This window comes from Coregonus clupeaformis, chromosome 13 (assembly GCF_020615455.1).
Source record: "Coregonus clupeaformis isolate EN_2021a chromosome 13, ASM2061545v1, whole genome shotgun sequence".
NCBI lineage: Eukaryota > Metazoa > Chordata > Actinopteri > Salmoniformes > Salmonidae > Coregonus > Coregonus clupeaformis.
Window position 1 is genome coordinate 41432714 of NC_059204.1, and position 25743 is coordinate 41458456.

The window sequence follows — 25743 nt, forward strand, 5'->3', positions numbered from 1 at the left end:
CAGCACTCATACGTCTATTTCCCAAAGACAACCTCTGGATATGACGCTGGGCACGTTCACTCAACTTCTTTGGTCGACCATGGCGAGGCATGTTCTGAGTGGAACCTGTCCTGTTAAACCGCTGTATGGTCTTGGCCACCGTGCAGCAGCTCAGTTTCAGGGTCTTGGCAATCTTCTTATAGCCCAGGCCATCTTTATGTAGAGCAACAATTCTTTTTTTCAGATCCTCAGAGAGTTCTTTGCCATGAGGTGCCATGTTGAACTTCCAGTGACCAGTATGAGGAAGTGTGAGAGCGATGACACCAAATTTAACACACTTGCTACCCATTCACACCTGAGACCTTGTAACACTAACGAGTCACATGACACCGGGGAGGGAAAATGGCTAATTGGGCCCAATTTGGATGTTTTCACTTAGGAGTGTACTCACTTTTGTTGCCAGCGGTTTAGACATTAATGGCTGTGTGTTGAGTTATTTTGAGGGGACAGCAAATTTACACTGTTATACAAGCTGTACACTCACTACTCTACATTGTAGCAAAGTGTCATTTCTTCAGTGTTGTCACATGAAAAGATATACTCAAATATTTACAAAAATGTGAGGGGTGTACTCACTTTTGTGAGACACTGTAAGCATTCAAAACGTACCAAGTACTTTTGGGTGTCAGGGAAAATGTATTGAGTAAAAAGTACATTATTTTCATTAGTAATGTAGTGAAGTAAAAGTAAAAGTTGTGAAAAATTTAAATTTAAATTTAAAAAGCAAAGTACAGATACCCCCCAAAACGACTTAAGTAGTACTTTAAAGTATTTTTACTTAAATACTTTACACCACTGAAGACAGTACATTATGAAGATAGGCAGTGCTTGACTTGGACTGAAATAGGTGCCGGTACTCATTTTGGGTGCAGGACCTCCACAATACTTTTGAGCTGATATTCTATAAGAGGAACATGAGCTCAAGCAGAGGAACATTTGAGGTGCCGGTACTCAGCTCTGGTGAGCGCCTGCCTAAGGGTGCGTTCGTAAATTCAATCTGGTTATCTACTCCAACTTCAGAGCACTCTCGTCTGAGTGTGCCAGAGCGCAGAATAACTGATGAATTTACGAACTCTCAACACCCGTTGAATATGGCCGGTGTCAGTAAACGTCGGCAAAAAGCGCTAATAAATTGTTGCCAGCAGCACAGTTGCAGTCACCAACGCTCTGGATAACATGACAACAGCCTAACCAGCTCTGCTAGGGCGAGTAAAATGGTCAGAGTGAGGTGTTCTCTCATTTGTGTCTGGAAGTAGCTAGACTGCGCATGTGCACGCCACCAAATCAAAGTTGTTTTTGACGAAAATGAAAACGTGTCAGTTTGTCACTTTCACGAGGTTGGAGTAATAACATGGCCAACTACTTAAGACATGGGCTCAAATCTAGGTTGTGCCTTTAGATTTAGAGAAAATGAACAACTAAGGAAGAACGCTTCACTTCTCTCATTGACTTCTCAAACCCCAAACCCAGGCCTGGTTTGTTTCTCAAGCGTTCCCGGAAGTCTCGCGATGTTGCGCCTCTGGGTTTAGAAACTCAGTGGTATAGCTTCAAAATCAATAGCTATTTCTGGTTGTTTTATCAAAGTTACCTGTCAAACTCATTGATAGTATACCCCTCTGGAAACAGATAGACAAAATAAATGGATATATAGATCAGGCCCACTGGATTCTCTACAGCCCCGGGTGCGAGTGTATTAAGGGGCGTAATGATCAAGATAACCAATAGCAAGTAGCCAAGGGGTGGGCGAGTCGTCTGAATGGGTTTAAATGTCTCAGGTAAATAGACAGCTAGCTAGTCTTTCAAACCCCCAGACTTTCTTCAGTCATCAACGAGGACTGTTAGCTAGGGTGCACAGAAGACAAAAAAAACACACGAACTGAGGTGGACCCCCGTCCCCTCACAGTACCCAGCTAGCTCAAATTACGTTGATTGAAGAAGAGAGTGATCTGCCAGCAACAGTGACACACCGACACTCATGCTAACGTCAGATCGCCACTGAGACTTTCAAGCCTACTCAAGCGTGCTAACGTTAGACTAAGGTAAGGTAAGTTTGTTTACATTAACGTTACAAGTCTTAGATGGGGGGCTTGTCACCTTTTCTTATCACCTTTGCTTATCCCGAGGTAGTTGGCAAATATCCATCCATCATACTACTGCAATGTTTTTGCATGCAGGTACAGAGCAGTTAGCTAACTAGCAGTTGTTTAGGTAGCAATGCCAGCTAGCTAGCTAGCTGATTTGGAGAGTTGGTTAGTGAGGTGGCTGCATCAGATACTAGGCAGGGGTAGAAGTGGGTAATGCAGCTGCATCTCCCCAAAATGATGGTGACATTTAAATTCTCTACCACATTGCACTTTTGGACTCAAACAAATAGTTACATAGATTCTCAATGTTCTGACTCTGACAAATAATACAGCATGCACGTCAAACGTGAGATAACATTGAGATTGATTTGTTTGCTCTTTCTATCAGTGAAGAACCTTGACTTTGTTGCACCAGGTAAAGTTGCCGGAAGATTCCGGCCCTACCTTTGTGCTTGTTTACACTGAACTTCACTGGGGTCGGACAGCATGACTGTGTAGTGCAAGACACCATGCAGCAGTTGAGAGATATAATAATAATAATAATAATATAAAATGCCATTTAGCAGACACTTTTATCCAAAGCAACTTAGTCATGTGTGCATACATTTTTTTTTGTGTGTATGGGTGGTCCCGGGGATCGAACCCACTACCTTGGCGTTACAAGCGCCGTGCTCTACCAGCTGAGCTACAGAGGACCACGAAGGTCCAGGACCACGCTGGAAAAAACTTACCTTAATTCAGGGATGAGAAATTAGTTGTACTCGAATTGTCCCATTAGCCCAACTGTTACACTGGAAAGATTGAACAGAACGACTGAAATGGCACTAGATGATAAATAAAGTGAATTACATTATGTCCACCTAATGCCAGACAGGATGATGAATGACTGTTTGGCGGCTGGGAAGCTCGGTTGTAGGTAGGTTGATGTCATGGTACGGTGGACTGCACCCACTGTGATTAGTGACACATTACAGCCATCCAGGTACTCAAACGCATATTGTTTTACCAAAAAACATATTATTGGAGGATACGAGGTACTCCTTGAAATAAGGTAACATAGTAATTCCCCACATGGGACTTTTATTTTGATATATTTTATTTGAAAACATAATGTACATTTTATTTTATTTTTTTCCCCACACCAGATACAAACATGCACGTATGAACATCAACTTACAGACACACACAAACAACGACTACATCTCATCTGCCCAGATCCGCAAGCTCACACCCCCATCCCTAGTGCCTGCATTATTATTTGCCATGTACCAATTCGTTTTTGCTATTTCAATATTTCAATAATAATAATTGATATTTCCACAGCTCGACGACGTAGTCCGCACAGAGCCTGATTGCTGACTATCCTTTGTTGTTCAGCACATTCTAGTGCCATTTCCAAATGGCTGATGAGGCTTCTGCTACTAGCAGTTGGGATAATGAGACAATTCAGATTACAGCGCATTTCTCATCCCTGGATTGAGGTACGTTTTCCCAGCCATATCTCATGCTGGCTCCGCGGTGTCTTGATCTACAGTACATAGTCATGCTGTCTGACCCTAGTGTCGCTGTAAGCAAGCGGGTTGGATTTGCTGGCAACAGGTAAAGGGTCTTCACTCACTCTTGACAACCCAAGGCATTAAAGACCTCCTACAGTGATTATTGAACTGTTACTGTTTTTTGTTAGGTTACAGCCTTATTCTAAAATTGATTAAAAAAAAATTTCCCCTCATCAATCTACACACAATACCCCAGAATGACAAAGCGAAAACAGGTTTTTAGAAAGTTTTGCAAATTTATTAAAAATAAAGAACAGAAATACCTTATTTACATAATTATTCAGACCTTTTGCTATGAGACTCGAAATTGAGCTCAGGTGCATCCTGTTTCCATTGATCATCCTTGATGTTTCTACAACTTGATTGGAGTCCACCTGTGGTAAATTCAATTGATTGGACATGATTTGGAAAGGCACACGCCTGTCTCTATAAGGTCCCACAGTTGACAATGCATGTCAGAGCGAAAACCAAGCCATGAGGTTGAAGGAATTGTCCGTAGAGCTCAGAGACAGGATTGTGTCAAGGCACAGATCTGGGGAAGGGTATCAAAAAATATCTGCAGCATTGAAGGTCCCCAAGAACACAGTGGCCTCTATCATTCTTTAATGGAAGAAGTTTGGAACCACCAATACTCTTCCTAGAGCTGGCTGCCCGGCCAAACTGAACAATCGGGGAGAAGGGCCTTGGTCAGGGAGGTGACCAAGAACCTGATGGTCACTCTGAAAGAGTTCCTCTGTGGCGATGGGAGAACCTTCCAGAAGGACAACCATCTCTGCAGCACTCCACCAATCAGGCCTTTATGGTAGTGGCCAGACGGAAGCCACTCCTCAGTAAAAGGCACATAACAGCCCGCTTGGAGTTTGCCGAAAGGCACCTAAAGGACTCTGACCATTAGAAACAAGATTCTCTGGTCTGATGAAATCAAGATCGAACTCTTTGGCCTGAATGCCAAGCGTCACGATGGTGGAAACCTGGCACTATCCCTATGGTGAATCATGGTGGTGGTAGCATCATGCTGTGAGGATGTTTTTCAGCGGCAGGGACTGGGAGACTAGTCAGGATCGAGGGAAAGATGAACGGAGCAAAGTACAGAGAGATCCTTGATGAAAACCTGCTCCAGAATGCTCAGGATCTCAGACTGGGGCGAAGGTTCACCTTCCAACAGGACAACGACCCTAAGCACACAGCCAGGACAACGCAGGAGTGGCTTCAGGACAAGTCTCTGAATGTCCTTGAGTGGCCCAGCCAGAGCCCGGCCTTTAACCCGATCGAACATCTCTGGCGAGACCTGAAAATAGCTGTGCAGCGACACTCCCCATCCAACCTGACAGAGCTTGAGAGGATCTGCAGAGAAGAATGGGAGAAACTCCCCAAATACAGGTGTGCCAAGCTTGTAGCGTCATACTCGAGGCTGTAATCGTTGCCAAAGTTGCTTCAACAAAGTACTGAGTAAAGGGTCTGACTACTTATGTAAATGTTATTTAATTTGTAATACTTTGGCAAATTCTAAAACCCTGTTTTTGCTTTGTCATTATGGGGTACTAGGTGTAGATTGATGAGGGGGAAAAAACGATTCAATCCATTTTAGAATAAGGGTGTAACATAACAAAATGTGGAAGAAGTGAAGGGGTCTGAATACTTTCCGAATGCACTGTACACAATAAAGGGTAAACACATGTTTTGACCAAAGTAGTGTTTTTTTGTAGACAACTGCAAACTTCAAGGAGTTGGTTTTCATGGGCAGCCCACAATTGGCCTAGCGTTGTCCAGGGTAGGGGAGGGAATGGCCGGCAGGGATGTAGCTCAGTTGATAGAGCATGGCGTTTGCAACGCCAGGGTTGTGGGTTCAATTCCCACGGGGGACCAGTATGAAAAAAATATATGTATTTTATTTTTATTTTATTTCACCTTTATTTAACCAGGTAAGCCAGTTGAGAACAAGTTCTCATTTAAACTGTGACCTGGCCAAGATAAAGCAAAGCAGTGCGATTAAAAACAACAACACAGAGTTACATATGGGGTAAAAAAAACATAAGGTCATAAAATACAACAGAAAATATATATACAGTGTGTGCAAATGTAGCAAGTTATGGAGGTAAGGCAATAAATAGGCTATAGTGCAAAATAATTACAATTAGTATTAACATTGGAATGCTAGATGTGCAAGAGATTATGTGCAAATAGAGATACTGGGGTGCAAAAGAGCAAAATAAATAACAATATAGGGATGAGGTCGTTGGGTGGGCTAATTTCAGATGGGCTGTGTACATGTGCAGTGATCGGTAAGGTGCTCTGACAACTGATGCTTAAAGTTAGTGAGGGAGATAAGAGTCTCCAGCTTCAGAGATTTTTGCAATTCGTTCCAGTCATTGGCAGCAGAGAACTGGAAGGACTGGAAGTATTCACTAACTGTAAGTCGCTCTGGATAAGAGCGTCTGCTAAATGACTAAAATGTAAATGTAAAAATGTCATCGGCCTCCCCCCTTGCTTGAGGAACAATAGAGAACAAAAGAGGGAAGGCCCACTCCCCTTTGTGCTAGTCATTACATACCTGGACCACCTATTGTGATGTGCCTTTTTGTTAAGTAAATTGGGTGTTGAATGAGGTGAAAAGGAGATTGGAGTGTCACTTTAACAAGGCATTCTCCCTTATCCCAAGGGTTCTCAGCTATAAGCACCGCTTACCAGTGGGACCATGTGAACTACAAGCCCAACGCACTGTTTTAACGCTTAGAAACGTCAATCATCGCGTTCGATTACGGTTTTTGAAACCTATATAACCTATCTTGCATATCAGCGAGGAAAGAATCTTTCAAATAAAAAGGATACTTATTGTAGCAGGTTTGCACAGGTCCGTACAGCTGTGTGCCTCCAGCCGAAGAACTACACTTCCTCCCCAGGTATGCTTATGCACAGGTCTTCAAGCACGCTAGATCACTAATTAGCACAGGTGGTCACTACTGTCTTCCGTAAACATGAAATATACGTTCCTTTATGTTTCCAAAATGGTACCGCAAGCGACGTGTGTTAATGTTAAGACAGAGCGTCGGGCCTCTTAACAAAACTCACCTGGCCAGAAAATACCTTAATGAATAGTCGCTAAAGGTAGCGTCTATGAATGAGCTTGGTCGTCAGCTTCTATTCCCTGAAAGTCATAAACCCCACCAATTTTTAAAATTTATCTTCTTGAAATGTGATTTTAACCCAAAACTTAACCACACTGCTAACCTTATGCCTAACTTTAAATTAAGACCAAAAACATAATTTTTGTAGCCAATTTTGACTTTGTGGCTGTGGAATCTGACTTTGTGGCTATTGAAGCTAGAAGAAGACTCCTGTTGACTCATTCTCATATAGGCCTAGCAGTGTTCTTCAGTCACTTTCCTGTGGACAAATAGTGTCCAGGGCCCGGTTTCCCGATAGCGCTGGAACTTTCCTACAACAGCCAAAGATGTAACATAGGTTTTCTAAAAACACCACGCAGAAAGAACGGTCGATAAGTGCGTCGTTGGCGCATGTGTCGATACTGATGGGATTGAAAGACCGGGAGCGCTGCTCTCAGATCAGCTTTCTCCATTCAAGTTTTAATATTATAATTATTTCACAATAACTGCTCTTAGATATTACCACCTACGACTGCAAATATTGAGGTGGCTTATTCTAATGCTTACCCAATAAAAATGCACTAAATCCCTGATTTGGCACATCATTGCTCACATGTTAGGCAACACATCATTAAATATATTGAGACAAATACAAGCCGCAAAATAGAACTCAACTGATTTGAACATGAAATGTATTTCAATATGATTGAAATGTATTTCAATATGATTGAAATAGGCCTATATCGAAACGTTTATTTTAATGCAGTCATCTCGGTTTTAATTTGAATCATCTTTTTAAACTTTGCGTGCCCCCACACATTGACTCTGTACCGGTACCCCCTGTATATAGCCTCCCTACTGTTATTTTATTTTACTGCTGCTCTTTAATTTTTTGTTACTTTAATTTTTTACTTATCAATTTTTTTACTTAACACCTGTTTTTCTTAAAACTGCATTGTTGGTTAAGGGCTTGTAAGTAAGCATTTCACTGTAAGGTCTTCACCTGTTGTATTCGGCGCATGTGGCAAATAATATTTGATTTGTATCAATTGCAAAGACATTGGCAACTTTGTATTTGTAGTCAACTTTGTTCTGAAGTTATCGGCAGTCACAGAGACAGAATCTCATTGTTTATCCATGTTTAGTGGAGATGTTCTGTATATAAAGTGACGCGGGAGGGCAAAAAAGCATCTAACGACACACTTGGCTGTTCTACGAGTGGTCTGAGGCAGGCGTTATATTACGAGTTTGTTTTAAGTGCAACGTTAATAACAATGGTTTTGGGAAACCGCTCAGAGATTTAAAGATGCTCCTACGAAGGTTCTAACGGTTAACTTAGCCTTAAGATGCTTTAGGGAAACCGGGCCCAGGACAGTCAAAAGTGCAGACCAGACCATTGGCTTGGGTCTGAAGAACACTGCCATAGTAGCCTAAATTGTGCATTAGTATCCCAACCATCTATTGTGATATTTTCTAATGGTTTCTACCTTTTTTCACCTCTTACCAACCAACTGCTGGCCCTACATTTTCAGTCTGCAACATTGCTAGACTTGATTTTTGAATGTCATGGTTACGAATTGCATTTGGGCCTAGGTTCAAGTTACTCTTGCAAGGCTTACAGCGATACTGAACACATGGCTGGGAAAGAGACTAGGTTCAAATATGGGAATCTTTACACAGCCTATGTTTGTTTTCCCCCTGCAGTGTATTTGCATGTACTGTCTTAAAGGTCAGCGGGAATCAAGCTTAATCAATGTTTTTCATCTAATTGAGATTTTTCCAATCATTGGGAATTGAGGCCTATTTCATATAGCTGGATCTATACAATATGCACTCAAGTTTAGATCACTTTTTGAGGTTTGAAATAGTCTGTTCTACTAGATAGTATCTGTTAATTGAGCAGGAATAATGTTTGTTGCTGAAACCTGTTCAGATATCTTGTCAAAGGTAGGCTTCCCGCAGTACTCTTCTCAGTAGGTCAGAGGTCATTCACTGTTTAATGGTAGTCTACAACATGAACTCATTGTACTACAATTGTCATTTATATAACTCACCATGTTTCCAGAAGAAGGAAAAAAAAGTTGTCGAATGAAGGTGTTGAGTGATTGTCGAGCATGTCGGATCTGGATGAATCTGTTCCAGATGAGTTGATAAAGTTGAGGCTTTGTGTTTCTTCAACAGTGCTTCCAGACCTGTATGTTTATACCTGCATGAGGGGGGGTGGTTTAGCCAACAACCTTGTCTTGCTACACTTGCACTCTGATTACAATCAGTGCTTTCAACAAAAGTATCTCTCTGGTAGTGCATTCCAGAATGTTTGGGATTTAGCCTAGTCTCGATGTAATAAAACAACTTTTGTGAAGCTAAAAATGAACAGGCTAAAACTTAGTTGTTTTGTTAGTTGACTATAGGCCTAGTTGTAGCCTTGTAATGAATGCCACATCAGTTTGTTGAACTGGGTTGGTGTTTCTTTGCATGTTAAATCATCTGGTTTTAAGACAATTGCCCTAACATGTTCAGCCCTGTTGACTCACCACTCTGGTATTTCTGTTCTTTTGTGTAGTGGAGAAGACCAGCACAGAGATTAATGTAGGCACATTTGATTGAAAATGTAAACCACCCTGTTTTGCCTGTTGTGGCCCATTTCATACCGTCAGCAGACTGACCTTGTTGATCTATCTCTCCATTCTCACCTATGTCGTGGAAATTCTAATCAATAATGAGGAGAGACAAGGTCAATCACCAATCCGGATATTACTTTATTCAAAACGTATTAATAAGGTAGTAAGTGAGGCTGGACGACCCAACACTCGAGTGTTTGGCCGAGAACTCTGACATACAGACAATACAAATATATTTTATAGCAAAGATACACCCTCTGTCTACATGACAAACAGCAGATGTGTGGAATGCGTCAAAAGGTTAGGATTTGTATGAAAGAAATGAATAATTCACATCAGACAGTATCTGCAGTGAAGACTGTTCTCATTGTATGGAAACCACGGTTTGGCCCCCAAGACAAGGTTCCTCTCATCATTATCCATATCCGAGCCATCTCTCCCTGTACCTTACATTACACAAACACCAACTCATTCTATTGAATGCATGCGGTAGGTTTATCACCAAAACTTTGACTCCCAATGAGGTAATACTACACATCAAAGAACTTTCATTGGGTTTGACAAACCAACCTTAACTTCTCTCTGTGTAGTATTAATAACTCATTGGTGAGTCAACTTCGTCTGGAAAGAAGACACTGTAGGTGAGAATGGAGAGACTGTTCAACAAGGTCAGTCTGCTGACGGGTGCTCCTTGGTGCCAGACCTTCCCTCCAGAGCCCTCGTTAAGCCATAAAGCAAACACACCCTGTAACTTGACTCCAGAACCCATTGAAATACATTTGCAGCCTATTGTAGGGAGAAAACTGGGCAGAAGTGGTTGACAGGTCAAATTACAGTTGGAGGCAACAATGTGCCAGGCTGCATTACAATAAGCTGCCCTTAACCATGTAGCACAACTGATTGGACAAGAGGAATGTCATCAAGAATATAGTCTTTCATTTGGCCCACTTCCATTCATTCAGCAACAGACTAGCCTAATTGTTTGTAGTGCCCTGTGCTTACCGCTATCCCTCTGCTCTTTCCTCTTGCTTTATCTTGAAGTCATTTCTATTAATTGGAGCACAGTTAAGTCTTGGGTTTCTCTACCTGCCTTTTATTGAGGATGTTCGGAATAAACGGGCATCATTTGGTGTAATGTACTAGGCTATGGTAGGGTTAAAATGGTTAGGGATTGCTTAATCAATGGTTTGGTTGTATTCTAATGCCAAAATGACAGTGACTTGTGAATTTCATAATACATTTTAAAATTGATCAGCCAGGCAAAACAAATAGCCTATTTATGAAAAGAGCACTTCTGCCAACTGCCCTTGTGTTTTTGAACCTGTGTCCACTTGTGCAATATTTTGTTTGGTTTTGGTTTCGTAACCCTCCCGTTGTCCTAGGGTCAAAATGACCCACCACTGTGTTGAACCAACTTTATTTAATTTTTATATTTTTTGGATCATTTGTGAGAAGGAGGCAGTGATACTTTCTTCAAAGTCTCACTGCCTCCTTCTCACAAATGATCCAAAAAATATAAAAATTAAATAAAGTTGGTTCAACACAGTGGCGGGTCATTTTGACCCTAGGACAACGGGAGTTAACATACAGTGCATGTACAACTATGGTGAAATTCCCTTATACAGAATTTTTCATTTGATGTCCTTTATTTACATTTACATTTACATTTTAGTCATTTAGCAGACGCTCTTATCCAGAGCGACTTACAGTTAGTGAATACATATTTTTTTATACTGGCCCCCCGTGGGAATTGAACCCACTACCCTGGCGTTGCAAACGCCATGCTCTATCAACTGAGTTACATCCCTGCCGGCCATTCCCATTTAGAATCACAAGTGCTGAGCTTGATATGACTGATCAATGACAATCTCTTGCTCCTGGTGAAACATTCAGTGTATGTGCAATTGCTGTTTAGGCCTAGCATTTGGTGTTTGGATGGACTGTTATGGTCCAGGGCCCGGTTTCCCGATAGCGATGGAATTTAGGCTTACGAGTGTTTTTAACAATGCATCTTTCTAACAATTGCTGAAGATGTAACATGTGTTTCCCAAAACACCACGCTGAGAGAACGGTCACTAAGTGCGTTGTTGGAGCATATCGATACTGATAGGATCGAAAGAAAGGGAGCGCTGCTCTCAGATCAGCTTTCTCCATTCAAATCCTACCGCTTAACATAAGAATTACTTCACAATACCGACGACGGATCAGCTCCTAGAGAGAGATTACCACCTACGGCTGCAAATATTGAGGTGGCTTATTATACTGAACAAAAATATAAACGCAACATGTAAAGTGTTAGTCTCATGTTTCATGAGCTGAAACGAAAGAACCCAGACATTTTCAATATGCACAAAATGTGTTTACATCCCTGTTAGTGAGCATTTCTCCTTTGCCAAGACAATCCATCCATTTGACAGGTGTGGCATATCAAGAAGCTGATTAAACAGCATGATCATTACACAGGTGCACCTTGTGCTGGGGACAATAAGGCCACTCTAAAATGTACAGTTTTGTCACACAACACAATGCCACAGATGTCTCACGTTTTGAAGGAGTGTGCAATTGGCATGCTAACTGCAAGAATGTCCATCAGAGCTGTTGCCAGAGAATTTAAGCCATTTTAGAGAATTTGGCCACAGACCACGCCAGCTCAGGACCCCCACATCCGGCTTCTTCATCTGCGGGATCATCTGAGGCCAGCCACCCGGACAGCTGATGAAACTGTGGGTTTGCATAACCAAAGAATATCTGCAGAAACTGTCAGTAACCGTCTCAGGGAAGCTCATCTGCGTGCTCGTCGTCTTCACCAGGGTCTTAAACTGACTGCAATTTGGCGTCGTAACCGACTTCAGTGGGCAAATGCTCACCTTCGATGGCCACTGGCACGCTGGAGAAGTGTGCTCTTCACAGATGAATGATGGTTTCAACTGTACCGGGCAGATGGCAGACAGCGTGTATGGCGTCGTGTGGGCGAGCGGTTTGCTGATGTCAACGTTGTGAACAGAGTGCCCCATGGTGGTGGTGGGGTTATGGTATGGGCAGGCATAAGCTACGGACAACAAACAAGATTGCGTTTTATCTATGGCAATTTGAATGCCATGACGAGATCCTGAGGCCCATTGTCGTGCCATTCATCCGCCGCCATCACCTCATGTTTCACCTCATGTTTCAGCATGATAATGCACAGCCCCATGTCGCAAGGATCTGTACACAATTCCTGGAAGCTGAAAATGTCCCAGTTCCATGGCCTGCGTAGTCACCAGACATCTCACCCATTGATTATGTTTGGGATGCTCTGGATCAACGTGTATGAAAGCGTGTTCCAGTTCCCGCTAATATCCAGCAACTTGACACAGCCATTAATGAGGAGTGGGAGAACATTCCAAAGGCCACAATCAACTGCTTGATCAACGCTATGCGAAGGAGATGTGTCGCACTGCATGAGGTAAATGGTGGTCACACCAGATACTGACTGGTTTTCTGATCCACGCCCCTACTTTTTTGTTGTTGTTTTTTAAGGTGTATGTGGGGGGGGGGGAGCAGCGAACAGTTTTGACTGGGCTGAGCGGGAACTATGCTTCCGCAGAGGAAGGGGAGCCAGCAGGCCAGAGGTGGATGAACGCAATGCCCTCGTTTGGGTGTAGGGACTGATCAGAGCCTGAAGGTACGGAGGTGCCGTTCCCCTCACAGCTCCATAGGCAAGCACCATGGTCTTGTAACAGATGCGAGCTTCAACTGGAAGCCAGTGGAGTGTGCGGAGGAGCGGGGTGACGTGAGAGAACTTGGGAAGGTTGAACACCAGACGGGCTGCGGCATTCTGGATGAGTTGTAGGGGTTTAATGGCACAGGCAGGGAGCCCAGCCAACAGCAAGTTGCAGTAATCCAGACGGGAGATGACAAGTGCCTGGATTAGGACCTGTGCCGCTTCCTGTGTAAGGCAGGGTCATACTCTCCGAATGTTGTAGAGCATGAACCTACAGGATCGGGTCACCGCCTTGATGTTAGCGGAGAACGACAGGGTGTTGTCCAGGGTCACGCCAAGGCTCTTCGCACTCTGGGAGGAGGACACAACGGAGTTGTCAACGGTGATGGCGAGATCATGGAACGGGCAGTCCTTCCCCGGGAGGAAGAGCAGCTCCGTCTTGCCAAGGTTCAGCTTGAGGTGGTGATCCGTCATCCATACTGATATGTCTGCCAGAGATGCGATTCGCCACCTGGTTATCAGAAGGGGGAAAGGAGAAGATTAGTTGTGTATCGTCAGCGTAGCAATGATAGGAGAGGATATGACAGAGCCAAGTGACTTGGTGTATAGCGAGAATAGGAGAGGGCCTAGAACTGAGCCCTGGGGGACACCAGTGGTGAGAGCACGTGGTGCGGAGACAGCTTCTCGCCACGCCACTTGGTAGGAGCGACCGGTCAGGTAGGACACAATCCAAGAGTGAGCCGCGCCGGAGATGCCCAGCTCGGAGAGGGTGGAGAGGAGGATCTGATGGTTCACAGTATCAAAGGCAGCAGACAGGTCTAGAAGGACAAGAGCAGAGGAGAGAGAGTTAGCCTTAGCAGTGCGGAGAGCCTCCGTGACACAGAGAAGAGCAGTCTCAGTTGAATGACCAGTCCTGAAACCTGACTGGTTTGGATCAAGAAGGTCATTCTGAGAGAGATAGCAAGAGAGTTGGCTAAAGACGGCACGCTCAATAGTTTTGGAGAGAAAAGAAAGAAGGGATACTGGTCTGTAGTTGTTGACATCAGAGGGATCGAGTGTTGGTTTTTTGAGAAGGGGTGCAACTCTCGCTCTCTTGAAGACGGAAGGGACATAGCCAGCGGTCAAGGATGAGTTGATCAGCGAGGTGAGGTAGGGGAGAAGGTCACCGGAGATGGTCTGGAGAAGAGAGGAGGGGATAGGGTCAAGCGGGCAGGTTGTTGGGCGGCCTGCAGTCACAAGTCGCAAGATTTTATCTGGAGAGAGAGGGGAGAAAGAAGTCAAAGCATAGGGTAGGGCAGTGTGAGCAGGACCAGCAGTGTCATTTGACTTAACAAACGAGGATCGGATGTCATCAACCTTCTTTTCAAAGTGGTTGACGAAGTCATCCACAGAGGGGGGATTCAGCAGGGGAGGAGAATGTGGCAAAGAGCTTCCTAGGGTTAGAGGCAGATGCTTGGAATTTAGAGTGGTAGAAAGTGGCCTTAGCAGCAGAAACAGATGAAGAAAATGTAGAGAGGAGGGAGTGAAAAGATGCCAGGTCCGCAGGGAGTTTAGTTTTCTTCCATTTCCGCTCAGCTGCCCGGAGCTCTGTTCTGTGAGCTCGCAATGAGTCATCAAGCCACGGAGCTGGAGGGGAGGACCGAGCCGGCCGGGAGGATAGGGGACATAGAGTCAAAGGATGCAGAAAGGGAGGAGAGGAGGGTTGAGGAGGCAGAATCAGGAGATTGGAGGGAGAAGGATTGAGCAGAGGGAAGAGATGATAGGATGGAAGAGGAGAGAGTAGCGGGAGAGAGAGAGCGAAGGTTGAGGCGGCGCATTACCATCTGTGTAGGGGCAGAGTGAGTAGTGTTGGAGGAGAGCGAGAGAGAAAAGGATACAAAGTAGTGGTCGGAGACATGGAGGGGAGTTGCAGTGAGATTAGTAGAAGAACAGCATCTAGTAAAGATGAAGTCAAGCGTATTGCCTGCCTTGTGAGTAGGGGGGGACGGTGAGAGGGTGAGGTCAAAAGAGGAGAGGAGTGGAAAGAAGGAGGCAGAGAGAAATTAGTCAAATGTAGACGTAGGGAGGTTGAAATCCCCCAAAACTGTGAGGGGTGAGCCATCCTCAGGAAAGGAGCTTATCAAGGCGTCAAGCTCATTGATGAACTCTCCAAGGGAACCTGGAGGGCGATAGATGACAAGGATATTAAGCTTAAATGGGCTAGTGACTGTGACAGCATGGAATTCAAATGAGGAGATAGACAGATGGGTTAGGGGAAAAATTGAGAATGTCCACTTGGGAGAGATGAGGATTCCTGTGCCACCACCCCGCTGACCAGATGCTCTCGGGGTATGCGAGAACACATGGTCAGACGAGGAGAGAGCAGTAGGAGTAGCAGTGTTTTCAGTGGTAATCCATGTTTCCGTCAGCGCCAAGAAGTCGAGGGACTGGAGGGTAGCATAGGCTGGGATGAAGTCTGCCTTGTTGGCAGCAGAACGGCAGTTCCAGAGGCTGCCTGAGACCTGGAACTCCAGGTGTGTGGTGCGTGCAGGGACCACCAGGTTAGAGAGGCAGCAGCCACGCGGTGTGAGGCGTTTGTGTAGCCTGTGCGGAGAGGAGAGAACAGGGATAGGCAGAGGCATAGTTGACAGGCTGCAGCAAATGGCTACAATAATGCAGAGGAGATCGGAATGAAATGAACTAAACATCTGGGAAAGGAGAGAGCGGGGCCTCCCTCACCAAAACTCCCAAATATAACTCCCAACTTCCACCTCAGAAACTATAATTGTTTCACTGAAACACCCGAATATAACTCTCCCAACTTCCACTTTAGAAATTAGAATTGTTGTAAACTACAGCGGTTCAATGTTTCTAGGAATAGACTCTAACTTACTTTATTCAGCTAGCTAACTAGGTACTCCTCTCCAGAGGTCTGTGGTCAGTGTAATAGATGGAGGCTAATGTCTCTGTCCACTCCCCACCACTCTCCTTCCTCTGTTACTTGCACCTAATTCTGTAATTTGGTGTTTTGTGCAGATATTTGTAATCACTGTACTTTACCGATGCCAGTGATATGTAAACGGACATTTCTACAGTTTAGTCAGGCGTCTAGTATTCCCAAATTCTTTCCGAGGTAAAGCAAAAGGAAGTGTTAGGCCTATCTAATCATGAGAGATTATAGCTGTCTGCATCTTATTGCAACTTTCGTCTGCTTTACAGCTATAGGCGATCTCCTTCTTGACAAGGTTGACATTTTTACTGTCTTAAGTCAGACTACGTACTACTGTATACAGTGAGGGGGAAAAAAGTATTTGATCCCCTGCTGATTTTGTACGTTTGCCCACTGACAAAGACATGATCAGTCTATAATTTTAATGGTAGGTTTATTTTAACAGTGAGAAACAGAATAACAACAAAAAGATCCAGAAAAACGCATGTCAAAAATGTTATAAATTGATTTGCATTTTAATGAGGGAAATAAGTATTTGACCCCTCTGCAAAACATGACTTAGTACTTGGTGGCAAAACCCTTGTTGGCAATCACAGAGGTCAGACGTTTCTTGTAGTTACATTTACATTACATTTACGTCATTTAGCAGACGCTCTTATCCAGAGCGACTTACAAATACATTTTAAATTTTCATTTGTTTTTATATATATATATAGTGGGGGGTAGAAGGATTACTTTTATACTATCCCAGGGATTCCTTAAAGAGGTAGGGTTTCAAGTGTCTCCGGAAGGTGGTCAGTGACTCTGCTGTCCTGGCGTCGTGAGGGAGCTTGTTCCACCATTGGGCCAGAGCAGCGAACAGTTTTGACTGGGCTGAGCGGGAACTGTGCTTCCGCAGAGGTAGGGGGACCAGCAGGCCAGAGGTGGAAGAACGCAATGCCCTCGTTTGGGTGTAGGGACTGATCAGAGCCTGAAGGTAAGGAGGTGCCGTTCCCCTCACAGCTCCGTAGGCAAGCACCATGGTCTTGTAGCAGATGCGAGCTTCAACTGGAAGCCAGTGGAGTGTACGGAGGAGCGTAGTGACACTGGGTTTGCACACATCTCAGGAGGGATTTTGTCCCACTCCTCTTTGCAGATCTTCTCCAAGTCATTAAGGTTTCGAGGCTGACGTTTGGCAACTCGAACCTTCAGCTCCCTCCACAGATTTTCTATGGGATTAAGGTCTGGAGACTGGCTAGGCCACTCCAGGACCTTGATGTGCTTCTTCTTGAGCCACTCCTTTGTTGCCTTGGCTGTGTGTTTTGGGTCATTGTCATGCTGGAATACCCATCCACAACCCATTTTCAATGCCCTGGCTGAGGGAAGGAGGTTCTCACCCAAGATTTGACGGTACATGGCCCCGTCCATCGTCCCTTTGATGCGGTGAAGTTGTCCTGTCCCCTTAGCAGAAAAACACCCCCAAAGCATAATGTTTCCACCTCCATGTTTGACGGTGGGGATGGTGTTCTTGGGGTCATAGGCAGCATTCCTCCTCCTCCAAACACGGCGAGTTGAGTTGATGCCAAAGAGCTCCATTTTGGTCTCATCTGACCACAACACTTTCACCCAGTTCTCCTCTGAATCATTCAGATGTTCATTGGCAAACTTCAGACGGGCATGTATACAGTGGGGGAAAAAAGTATTTAGTCAGCCACCAATTGTGCAAGTTCTCCCACTTAAAAAGATGAGAGAGGCCTGTAATTTTAATCATAGGTACACATCAACTATGACAGACAAAATGAGAAAAAAAATTCCAGAAAATCAAATTGTAGGATTTTTAATGAATGTATTTGCAAATGATGGTGGAAAATAAGTATTTGGTCAATAACAAAAGTTTCTCAATACTTTGTTATATACCCTTTGTTGGCAATGACACAGGTCAAACGTTTTCTGTAAGTCTTCACAAGGTTTTCACACACTGTTGCTGATATTTTGGCCCATTCCTCCATGCAGATCTCCTCTAGAGCAGTGATGTTTTGGGGCTGTCGCTGGGCAACACAGACTTTAAACTCCCTCCAAAGATTTTCTATGGGATTGAGATCTGGAGACTGGCTAGGCCACTCCAGGACCTTGAAATGCTTCTTACGAAGCCACTCCTTCGTTGCCCGGGCGGTGTGTTTGGGATCATTGTCATGCTGAAAGACCCAGCCACGTGTCATCTTCAATGCCCTTGCTGATGGAAGGAGGTTTTCACTCAAAATCTCACGATACATGGCCCCATTCATTCTTTCCTTTACACGGATCAGTCGTCCTGGTCCCTTTGCAGAAAAACTGCCCCAAAGCATGATGTTTCCACCCCCATGCTTCACAGTAGGTATGGTGTTCTTTGGATGCAACTCAGCATTCTTTGTCCTCCAAACACGACGAGTTGAGTTTTTACCAAAAAGTTATATTTTGGTTTCATCTGACCATATGACATTCTCCCAATCCTCTTCTTGATCATCCAAATGCACTCTAGCAAACTTCAGACGGGCCTGGACATGTACTGGCTTAAGCAGGGGGGACACGTCTGACACTGCAGGATTTGAGTCACTGGCGGCGTAGTGTGTTACTGATGGTAGGCTTTGTTACTTTGGTCCCAGCTCTCTGCAGGTCATTCACTAGGTCCCCCCGTGTGGTTCTGGGATTTTTGCTCACCGTTCTTGTGATCATTTTGACCCCACGGGGTGAGATCTTGCGTGGAGCCCCAGATCGAGGGAGATTATCAGTGGTCTTTTATGTCTTCCATTTCTTAATAATTGCTCCCACAGTAGATTTTTTTCAAACCAAGCTGCTTACCTATTGCAGATTCAGTCTTCCCAGCCTGGTGCAGGTCTACAATTTTGTTTCTGGTGTCCTTTGACAGCTCTTTGGTCTTGGCCATAGTGGAGTTTGGAGTGTGACTGTTTGAGGTTGTGTACAGGTGTCTTTTATACTGATAACAAGTTCAAACAGGTGCCATTAATACAGGTAACGAGTGGAGGACAGAGGAGCCTCTTAAAGAAGAAGTTACAGGTCTGTGAGAGCCAGAAATCTTGCTTGTTTGAAGTTGACCAAATACTTCTTTTCCACCATAATTTGCAAATAAATTCATAAAAAATCCTACAATGTGATATTCTGGATTTTTTTTCCTCATTTTGTCTGTCATAGTTGACGTGTACATATGATGAAAATTACAGGCCCCTCTCATCTTTTTAAGTGGGAGAACTTGCACAATTGGTGGCTGACTAAATACTTTTTTTCCCCACTGTATGTGCTTTCTTGAGCAGGGGGACCTTGCGGGCGCTGCAGGATTTCAGTCCTTCACGCTGTAGTGTGTTAACAATTGTTTTCTTGTTGACTATGGTCCCAGCTGCCTTGAGATCATTGACAAGATCCTCCCGTGTAGTTCTGGGCTGATTCCTCACCGTTCTCATGATCATTGCAACTCCACGAGGTGAGATCTTGCATGGAGCCCCAGGCCGAGGGAGATTGACAGTTCTTTTGTGTTTCTTCCATTTGCGAATAATTGCACCAACTGTTGTCACCTTCTCACCAAGCTGTTGGCGATTGGTCTTGTAGCCCATTCCAGCCTTGTGTAGGTCTACAATCTTTTTCCTGACATCCTTGGAGAGCTCTTTGGTCTTGGCCATGGTGGAGAGTTTGGAATCTGATTGATTGCTTCTGTGGACAGGTGTCTTTTATACAGGTAACACGCTGAGATTAGGAGCACTCCCTTTAATAGTGTGCTCCTAATCTCAGCTCGTTACCTGTATAAAAGACACCTGGGAGCCAGAAATCTTTCTGATTGAGAGGGGGTCAAATACTTATTTCCCTCATTTAAAATGCAAATCAGTTTATAACATTTTTGACATGCGATTTTCTGGATTTTTTTGTTGTTATTCGGTCTCTCACTGTTCAAATAAACCTACCATTAAAATTATACTGATCATTTCTTTGTCAGTGGGCAAACGTACAAAATCAGCAGGGGATCAAATACTTTTTCCCCTCACTGTATAGGTCAGGACCTGTGTTGCATTTTACTAATTATTTCCTATTCTTGCCCCCCCCCTTCCTGTCCTTGACCTGTGTAGATGCTGCTGCAGGTTGGAGGCATGCGTTCAGCCCTGGGGCTGCTGGCTGTCAGGAGGGCTTGCTGCCTGTCCCGCTCCACCCACAACTCCCCTCAGACTCTGGAGTACAAGCCCATCAAAAAGGTTATGGTGGCCAACAGAGGTAGAGTAACCATTCTCCCACCCTGGCCATTCTGTAGACACCGAAATGTCAGCCAATGTGTTATAGCTAGTTTCGTCTCACCACATAATTGAATTTTCCTGAGTGCATGATTACAGCTGACTAATCCAACCACTTGTAGGTGAGATTGCTATCCGTGTGTTCCGGGCCTGCACTGAGCTGGGGATCCGGACGGTGGCTGTCTACTCTGAACAGGACACAGGCCAGATGCACAGGCAGAAGGCAGATGAGGCTTACCTCATAGGGAAGGGCCTGCCGCCCGTGGCTGCGTACCTGGACATCCCTGACATCATCAAAGTGGCTAAGGTCTGCGACATGAATATGTGTCTTTCAAACTTTTCTGAACCAATTCTTACTGCATTTTAAGATCACACCTTTACACTGTCTTACATCTTTTTCGTATCATATATTTTATTCTCAGGAGAATAATGTGGATGCCATCCACCCTGGGTACGGCTTCCTGTCTGAGAGATCAGACTTTGCCCAGGCGTGTGCCGATGCTGGGGTACGCTTCATTGGCCCTTCCCCTGAAGTGGTGCGCAAGATGGGAGACAAGGTGGAGGCTCGATCCATCGCTGTCCGTGCAGGTAGGTTGGACACCAGCTGTCATTCTCAGTCCTGTCTGATGGATGTTTGTTTCATCAGAGTTTTAGGTTTTACTTTTGTCTTTTTTCAGCAGAATCATAGCTGACGTATAGCTGACATTGCGTACGGTTAAGTAAAAGTTGAGTTACGTTCAGCTAACTTCATATTGTTTGATTTTGCTTCCAGGAGTCCCAGTGGTACCAGGGACAGACGGCCCCATCACTTGCCTATCGGAGGCCCAGGAGTTTTCCAAAACCTATGGCTTTCCCATCATCTTCAAGGCTGCCTATGGCGGTGGGGGCAGGGGTATGAGGGTGGTCAAAGAGTATGAGGTGAGTAGAGCTATCTGGGAGTAAATCGGGGCTCCAATCTGAGTGTTTTGTCTTTGTGGTGGTTGACTTGTTGATCCCCATTGGTCGACGTGTGTAGGAGCTGGAGGAGAACTATCAGCGCGCGTACTCCGAGGCCCTGGCTGCGTTTGGGAACGGTGCTTTGTTCGTGGAGAAGTATCTTGAGAGACCCAGACACATTGAAGTGCAGATCCTGGGTGAGTTTGTTTGCTAGACTATTTTTGGGGGACGTTAGGATTTTGTATTTCATTAGGATTCCCACTAGCTACTGCTAAAGCAGCAACTGCTCTTCCTGGGGTCCACACAAAACATAAAACATGACATAATACATAACATTAATGGACAAGTACAGCGCAAGGACAGAACTACATACATTTAGAATAAGAATACATGCTTTGATACATTTATGACTTAGTTTTCCATGCATCATGCATTCATTATAATGTCAATACTGCAGCCATTCATTTCCCTTATTGCGATCCTTTGCTCCTGTTACAATTGCTTTGTCCTAAGCAGGTCCTGACATCCTAATCTCTTAGCACCAGTTGTTCTGTAAACACCAGAGAGAATCTCACAATATCAGGAATCATCTGTGTCCTTGGTTCTTCCTTTTAAAGTCAATACTAATCATACATAATCATGTGATTCATGGATGCTACTGAATGCAAGTGCAACACAAGAAAACGGAAATGGAAATGCAATAATAATGTTGAGTTTCACCGACGTTAACTCCTACTCAGTTTCCCTGGCGTGAACAGAGCCACATATCATATCGTATGGAGCTGCAACTAAGTTTCACCCCAGCTATGTTCCCCTGATGTGAATGCAGCAACCTTGAACCGGATGGAGTTGCACCGCACTCAGCAAAATTCCCCTGACGTGAATAAAGCTACCTAGTTATCTACAGTTACCGCCTGCAATTGGTTTCCTGGGGTAACATGTAATCTCTTGAATCGTATGGAGTTGCGCCAAAGTTTCACTCCTGCTAGGTTCCATAACATACAGTACCAGTCAAAAGTTTGGACACACCTACTCATTCAAGGGTTTTTCTTTATTTTTACTATTTTCTACATTGTAGAATAATAGTGAAGACATCAAAACTATGAAATAACACATATGGAATCATATAGTAACCAAAAAAGTGTTAAACAAATCAAAATATATTTTATATTTGAGATTCTTCAAATAGCCACACTTTGCCTTGATGACAGCTTTGCACACTCTTGGCATTCTCTCAACCAGCTTCACCTGGAATGCTTTTCCAACAGTCTTGAAGGAGTTCCCACAAATGCTGAGCACTTGTTCACTCTGCGGTCCGACTCATCCCAAAGAAACCCAATTGGGTTGAGGTCGGGGGATTGTGGAGGCCAGGTCATCTGATGCAGCACTCCATCACTCTCCTTCTTGGTCAAATAGCCCTTACACAGCCTGGAGGTGTGTTGGGTCATTGTCCTGTTGAAAAACAAATGATAGTCCCACTAAGCCCAAACCAGATGGGATGGCGTATCGCTGCAGAATTTAAAGTCTAAATAAATCACAGACAGTGTCACCAGCAAAGCACCCCCACACTATAACACCACCTTCTACATGCTTTACGGTGGGAACTACACATGCGGAGATCATCCGTTCACCCACACCGCGTCTCACAAAGACACGGCGGTTGAAACCAGAAATGTCCAATTTGGACTCCAGACCAAAGGACACATTTCCACCGGTCTAATGTCCATTGCTCGTGTTTCTTGGCCCAAGCAGGTCTCTTCTTCTTCTTATTGATGTCCTTTAGTAGTGGTTACTTTGCAGCTATTCAACCATGAAGGCCTGATTCACACAGTCCCCTTTGAACAGTTGATGTTGAGATGTGTCTGTGACTTGAACTCTGAAGTATTTATTTGGCCTGCAATTTCTGAGGCTGGTAACTCTAATGAACTTATCCTCTGCAGCAGAGGTAACTCTGGGTCTTCCATTCCTGTGGCGGTCCTCATGAGAGCCAGTTTAATCATAGCGCTTGATGGTTTGCGACTGCACTTGAAAAAACTTTCAAAGTGCTTGGAATGTTCCATATTGACTGACCTTCATGTCTTAAAGTAATGGACTGTTGTTTCTCTTTGTTTATTTGAGCTGTTCTTGCCATTATGGACTTGGTCTTTTACCAAATATGGCTATCTTCTGTATACCCCCCCTACCTTGTCACAACACAACTGATTGGCTCAAACGCATTAAGAAGGAAAGAAATTCCACAAATTAACTTTTAACAAGGCACACCTGTTAATTGAAATGCATTCCAGGTGACTACCTCATGAAGCTGATTGAGAGAATGCCAAGAGTGTGCAAAGCTGTCATCAAGGCAAAGGATGGCTATTTGAAGAATCTCAAATATAAAATATATTTTGATTTGTTTAACACTTTTTTGGTTACTATATGATTCCATATGTGTTATTTCATAGTTTTGATGTCTTCACTATTATTCTACAATGTAGAAAATAGTAAAAATAAAGAAAAACCCTTGAATGAGTAGGTGTGTCCAAACTTTGTGCTTTCGGAAAGTATTCTGACCCCTTGACTTTTTCCACATTTTGTTACGTTACAGCCTTATTCTAAAATTGATTAAATAGTTTCTATCTACACACAATATCCCATAATGACAAAGCAAAAACAGGTTTTTAGAAATGTTAGCAAATGTATATTAACCCCCCCCCCCCCCCAGAAATATTACATTTACATAAGTATTCAGACCCTTTAATCAGTATTTTGTTGAATCACCTTTGTCAGCGATTACAGCCTTGAGTCTTCTTGGGTATGACGCTACAAGCTTGGCACACCTGTATTTGGGGAGTTTCTCCCATTCCTCTCTGCAGATCCTCTCAAGCTCTGTCAGGTTCGATGGGGAGCATCGCCGCACAGCTATTTTCAGGTTTTTCCAGTGATGTTAGATCGGGTTAAAGTCTGGGCTCTGTCTGGGCCACTCAAGGACATTCAGAGACTTGTCCCCGAAGCCACTCCTGCGTTGTCTTGGCTGTGTGCATAGGGTTGTTGTCCTGTTGGAAGGTGAACCTTCTCCCCAGTCTGAGGTCCTGAGCGCTCTGGAGCAGGTTTTCATCAAGGATCTCTCTGTACTTTGCTCCGTTCATCTTTCCCTCAATCCTGACTAGTCTCCCAGTCACTGAAAAACATTCCCACAGCGTGACGCTGCCACCATTGTTTCACCAAAGGGATTGTGCCAGGTTTCCTCCAGACGTGACACTTGGCTTTCAAGCCAAAGAGTTCAATCTTGGTTTCATCAGACCAGAGAATCTTGTTTCTCATGGTCTGAGAGTCTTTAGGTGCTTTTTGGCAAACTCCAAGCGGGCTGTCGTGTTTTTTTTTACTAAGGAGTGGCTTCCGTCTGGCCACTCTTACCATAAAGGCCTGATTGGTGGAGTGCTGCAAAGATGGTTGTCCTTCTGGAAGGTTCTCCCATCTCCACAGAGGTACTCTGGAGCTCTGTGAGAGTAACCATTGGGTTCTTGGTCACCTCCCTGACCAAGGCCCTTCTCCCCCGATTGCTCAGTTTGGCCGAGCGGCCAGATCTAGGAAGAGTCTTGGCGGTTCCAAAATTCTTCCATTTAAGAATGATGGAGGCCACTGTGTTCTTGGGGACCTTCAATGCTGCAGAAATGTTTTTGTACCCTTTCCCAGATCTGTGCCTCGACACAATCCTGTCTCGGAGCTCTATGGACAATTCCTTCGACCTCATGGCTTGGTTTTTGCTCTGACATGCACTGCCAACTGTGGGACCTTATATAGACAGGTGTGTGCCTTTCCAAATCATATCCAATCAATTTAAATTACCACACGTGGACTCAATGAAGTTGTAGAAACATCTCAAGGATGATCAATGGAAACAGGATGCACCTGAGCTCAATTTCGAGTCTCATAGCAAAGGGTCTGACAATTTCTAAACCTGTTTTTGCTTTGTCATTATGGGGTATTGTGTGTAGATTGAGGAAAAAATAAATAATTTAATCCATTTTAGAATAAGGCTGTAACGTAACAAATTGTGGAAAAAGTGAATGGGTCAGAATACTTTCCGAATGCACTGTGTGTGTACACACACACACACACACACACACACACGCACACCAGTACAGATACTTAGGTCTACAAGTTATTTATGCCTGTAAGACCTAATGACATTCCTGTCTCTCCCAGGTGACAAGTATGGTAATGTTATCCACCTGTATGAGAGGGACTGCTCCATCCAGAGGAGGCACCAGAAGGTGGTGGAGATCGCCCCGGCTGTACAGCTGGACCCCCACCTCCGGGACCGACTCACTGCTGATTCTGTCAACCTGGCCAGACAGGTACAGAATGCAACACACCCATACACTTTGAAGCATTCTTTTAATAGGTAGTGTCTAGCTAAAACTTATATTCCATAGGCATTTAGATGAATTCAGTACTTTTTTTTAGAATGTTTAGAATCTTGGCATTATTGCCTTTGAAATGACAGAGCTGTTTGTATTTGCATTTTTGAATGGCATA

At 44.2% G+C, this 25743-nt stretch overlaps 1 protein-coding gene across 2 annotated transcripts in view; it reads left to right on the plus strand.

Moving 5' to 3' along the window:
- The first annotated feature begins 1796 nt into the window (after positions 1 to 1796).
- The window catches only part of LOC121579479 (pyruvate carboxylase, mitochondrial-like), an 87176-nt gene continuing 63229 nt past the window's right edge, over positions 1797 to 25743 (plus strand). The window contains exons 1-7 of one of the 2 annotated variants that reach the window (XM_045224426.1): positions 1797 to 2083; positions 20128 to 20269; positions 20409 to 20593; positions 20709 to 20874; positions 21059 to 21204; positions 21302 to 21419; positions 25411 to 25562. In XM_045224426.1, coding sequence (XP_045080361.1) covers positions 20128 to 20269; positions 20409 to 20593; positions 20709 to 20874; positions 21059 to 21204; positions 21302 to 21419; positions 25411 to 25562 — 909 coding nt within the window. In that variant the 5' untranslated portion in view covers positions 1797 to 2083. The remainder of the gene's footprint in view (positions 2084 to 20127; positions 20270 to 20408; positions 20594 to 20708; positions 20875 to 21058; positions 21205 to 21301; positions 21420 to 25410; positions 25563 to 25743) is intronic. The other variant, XM_045224425.1, reaches the window with a different exon arrangement.